This window comes from Diaphorina citri, unplaced genomic scaffold (assembly GCF_000475195.1).
Source record: "Diaphorina citri unplaced genomic scaffold, Diaci psyllid genome assembly version 1.1 scaffold1575, whole genome shotgun sequence".
Classification (NCBI taxonomy): Eukaryota; Metazoa; Arthropoda; class Insecta; order Hemiptera; family Psyllidae; genus Diaphorina; species Diaphorina citri.
The window spans coordinates 1-3,632 of NW_007379001.1; the positions used below are offsets into that span (position 1 = coordinate 1).

At 40.9% G+C, this 3,632-nt stretch overlaps 1 protein-coding gene across 1 annotated transcript in view; it reads left to right on the forward strand.

Annotated features, from left to right (window-relative positions):
• Positions 1-2,849: 2,849 nt before the first annotated feature.
• LOC103516465 (DE-cadherin) overlaps positions 2,850-3,632 on the forward strand; it is a gene marked incomplete at its 5' end in the record, with an annotated part of 35,473 nt that continues 34,690 nt past the window's right edge. The window contains one exon of the mRNA XM_026828858.1: positions 2,850-2,999. Coding sequence (XP_026684659.1) covers positions 2,850-2,999 — 150 coding nt within the window. The remainder of the gene's footprint in view (positions 3,000-3,632) is intronic.

Below are 3,632 nucleotides of genomic sequence, written 5' to 3' on the forward strand. Positions count from 1 at the left end.
AGGTACTCTTTTAATGACTTCATTATAAAAAATATGTTTACGGGTGGCCTTTTTAACAGTCTAATACTTCTCATGTCAGTAAAGGCGAGTAGTTTTCCCGAGCAAACATTATTGTTTTTCATAAGGCTTTTACACTTTTAACCTATTCAGTATTCACCTTAACCCTGATCTCTAGCCTTACAAGGTTCTTTATATTACATAATGTACATTATTGGAAGTCAGTTGGTTGGCTATCTACCTCATTATTTCACTTCTTCCTTATCTTTTGCCACCTGTGACGTACATAAAAGTTCGACAAAAAAATCTGTTTGGTCTCCAATGGGTTCATGAAGAGTATGACTATACAAAACCTGGAGCTGTATGCATCAGATAGATATTTTAAATTTATGTATTCACAAACTTTTGGACTGTTCTCTGTCGTTTGAAACGTACAAAGGGAGAGAGAGGAGGAGAGAGGGGAGAGAGAGAAGAGGGAGAGAGAGAAGAGGGAGAGAGAGAAGGGGGAGAGAGAGGGAGAGAGAGAAGGGGGAGAGAGAGGGAGAGAGAAAGAGACAGACAGACTGACAGACAAAGAGAAAGGAAAGAACAAAGAGGGGGAGAGAGAGAGGGAGGATGGCAGCAAGATAGTGAGGGAGATGTGAAAATAGGTAAGAAAAAAGAAGAAGGGAGAGAGGGAGGAAGATTTAGAGAGAGGGAGGATGGCATGAAGGGAAAGAGGAGAGAGAAAGAGACAGACAGACTGACAAAATAGATCGAAAATTGACTCGCAGTTTTTGACCGAAAATTGTCTTAATGCCAGCTAGAAAATGTACATAGGTGCCTAATTGAGGCTAAAAATGTTAAAGAAAATTAGATCTGTTGTCAGAGAAGTTACACTACACTTGAAGAAGGGAAATGACATTCGGGCAGCAATGGTATTCCGCTAAAAGACTCTCTTTTCTCTTCATGTCCCCAGGTTCAATTTAAAATACATTCATACTTTCGTAGATGTAACTATGTGATATAGTTCTTCTATCATTTCATTAATCATGAAATACCATGTGACCAAAGTATCCAAGTTTTTTCTCTAGAAAATCTAGAAACAGATATAATTCACAACTTCACACCTATCTTGTTGACAGTTTCAATAGTAATAACAACTAATATGTCTTTAGCTGCTTTAGCAATGTCCATTACACAGTCTCACATATGCCATATCTAGCAATCCAATCGTCACAGGTAACATACCTCACACATATGTACATAAGAGGGAGGATGGCATGAAGGGAAAGAGAAGAGAGAGAGACAGACAGACTGACAAACAGACAGAGAGAAAGGGAGGAACAAAGAGAGAGAGAGAGAGAGAGGGAGGATGGCATGAAGGGAAAGAGAAGAGAGAGAGACAGACAGACTGACAAACAGACAGAGAGAAAGGGAGGAAATGTGTACGTGTTGTGAGGTTTCCTAATTTCCGCATAGAATCCTTGTCCATGCAGGTCAGTGGCAAAGTCAGTCTGGTGTAAATAGGAAGGAGACAGACAGACTGATAAACAGACAGAGAGAAAGGTAGGAACAAAGAGGGAGAGAAAGAGAGAGAGGGAGAATGGCATGAAGGGAAAGAGAAGAGAGAGAGAGACAGACAGACTGACAAACAGACAGAGAGAAAGGGAGGAACAAAGAGGGAGAGACAGAGAGAGATAAAGTGAGAGAGAGAAAGTGAGAGAGAGAGAAAGAGAGAAAGTGAGAGAGAGAGAAAGAGAGAGAGAGAGACAGACAGACAGACAGACATCCAGACAGAGAGAAAGTGAGGAACAAAGAGGGAGACGTAGAAAGAGATGAAAAGAGAGGAAGAGGTAAACTTCCATGTTTTATTTGGGGTATGTTTGAGGGTTCGGCACTTCTCGTCTACCGTGCAACCAGGGTGAAGAACAGTAGAGTAGGAGGGGGAGAGATGAATACTTGAATAGGAAGTGGGGAAGGAGTAGGGGACTATGGGATGAAGGGGGAAGTGTACGTGTTGTGAGGTTTCCTAATTTCCGCATAGAATCCTTGTCCATGCAGGTCAGTGGCAAAGTCAGTCTGGTGTAAATAGGAAGAAAGTGGCGGGTTTTATGATGAATGGATAGTATTGTGTATGTAAGGTTGACATAGTTTTTGTATAATGTAGTGTAGAGTTGACATAGGAATGCCGACAGTCTCGTCTAGACTAAAGTTCGATCAATTTTTAGGGGGTAGCCTTGAAATATCCGGTACATACGTATTTTGTAAGTGAAGCCTGAAGAGGTGTCTAGAGGGTATTAAAACATTTGATTGGGTTGGGAACCAAGCACAAGCAGGCTCCAAGCTTCATAGTTTCTTTATAAAGTCTGTTTTCCCCCCCTCAAAGGTACTTTAGCGCCACATTAAAATAAAGTACTTCTTGCTACTCAATGTTCTAATTGCTGATTCAGTTGATTCTGGGATTTTGTATAATGTAGTGTAGAGTTGACATAGGAATGCCGACAGTCTCGTCTAGACTAAAGTTTGATCAATTTTTAGGGGGTAGCCTTGAAATATCTGGTACATACGTATTTTGTAAGTGAAGCCTGAAGAGGTGTCTAAAGGGTATTAAAACATTTGATTGGATTGGGAACCAAGCACAAGCAGGCTCCAAGCTTCATAGTTTCTTTATAAAGTCTGTTTTCCCCCCTCAAAGGTACTTTAGCGCCACATTAAAATAAAGTACTTCTTGCTACTCAATGTTCTAATTGCTGATTCAGTTGATTCTGGGATTTCTGGGTGGCCAAGGGGGTTTTAAACCCCCAATCCTTCCAACACCGTGAGATAGGTGCCATGCCTATCTCACGGACACGTAAAGCAAACATTATTAACCACCATTCCTCTTCCATTTTCAGGTCCATGCCACGGATGTTGATCCGCCTAGTAATGGGGGCACCATCCAGTATCGGATTATCAAAGCTCCCGGCGAAAGAGCCAAGTTTAGCATTGACAAGGAAACCGGGATCGTCAAAACATTATACGTAAGTATAGGGGTAAAAGGGATTTTTTAGTCTCATCCTAGCTGCCTTCCTCACACAAAGGCCACCTACCTCGGTGATTTAGTGGTCAAGACACTCACCTGATAAACAGGAGGGCGTGGGTTCAATCTCAGCCGAGGTATGGAATTTTATCCTCAATATACATAATAGTAGCCTGGAGTATAGGGACTTTTCAGTCCTATGGGAGCAGTATGAATAAGCACTAATATTATTATTTCCATTTTTCAGGCGCTAAATTTTATCCTCAATATACATAAATAGTAGCCTGGAGTATAGGGACTTTTCAGTCCTATGGGAGCAGTATGAATAAGCACTAATATTATTATTTCCATTTTTCAGGCGCTGGACAGAGACGATCCGGAGAGAGAGAAGGAGATCTACATTACGGTGAACCATCTCCTCATCTCCTTCTTCCCCTCTCTCCCTTTTCACCTTTTCATCGTAATGCGTTGTTTTGAAATACCTACTGGGTACCTCCGACAAGCTGTTTTTTATGAATAGATTGTCAGTTTTGGATAATCTGACAATAATAAATTATCTACGGGGTGTCATATCTTGCATTCGTCAAAAAAAAAGACTCTTCAGTTTTTTTTTTTTTTTTTTCCTTTCTATGTT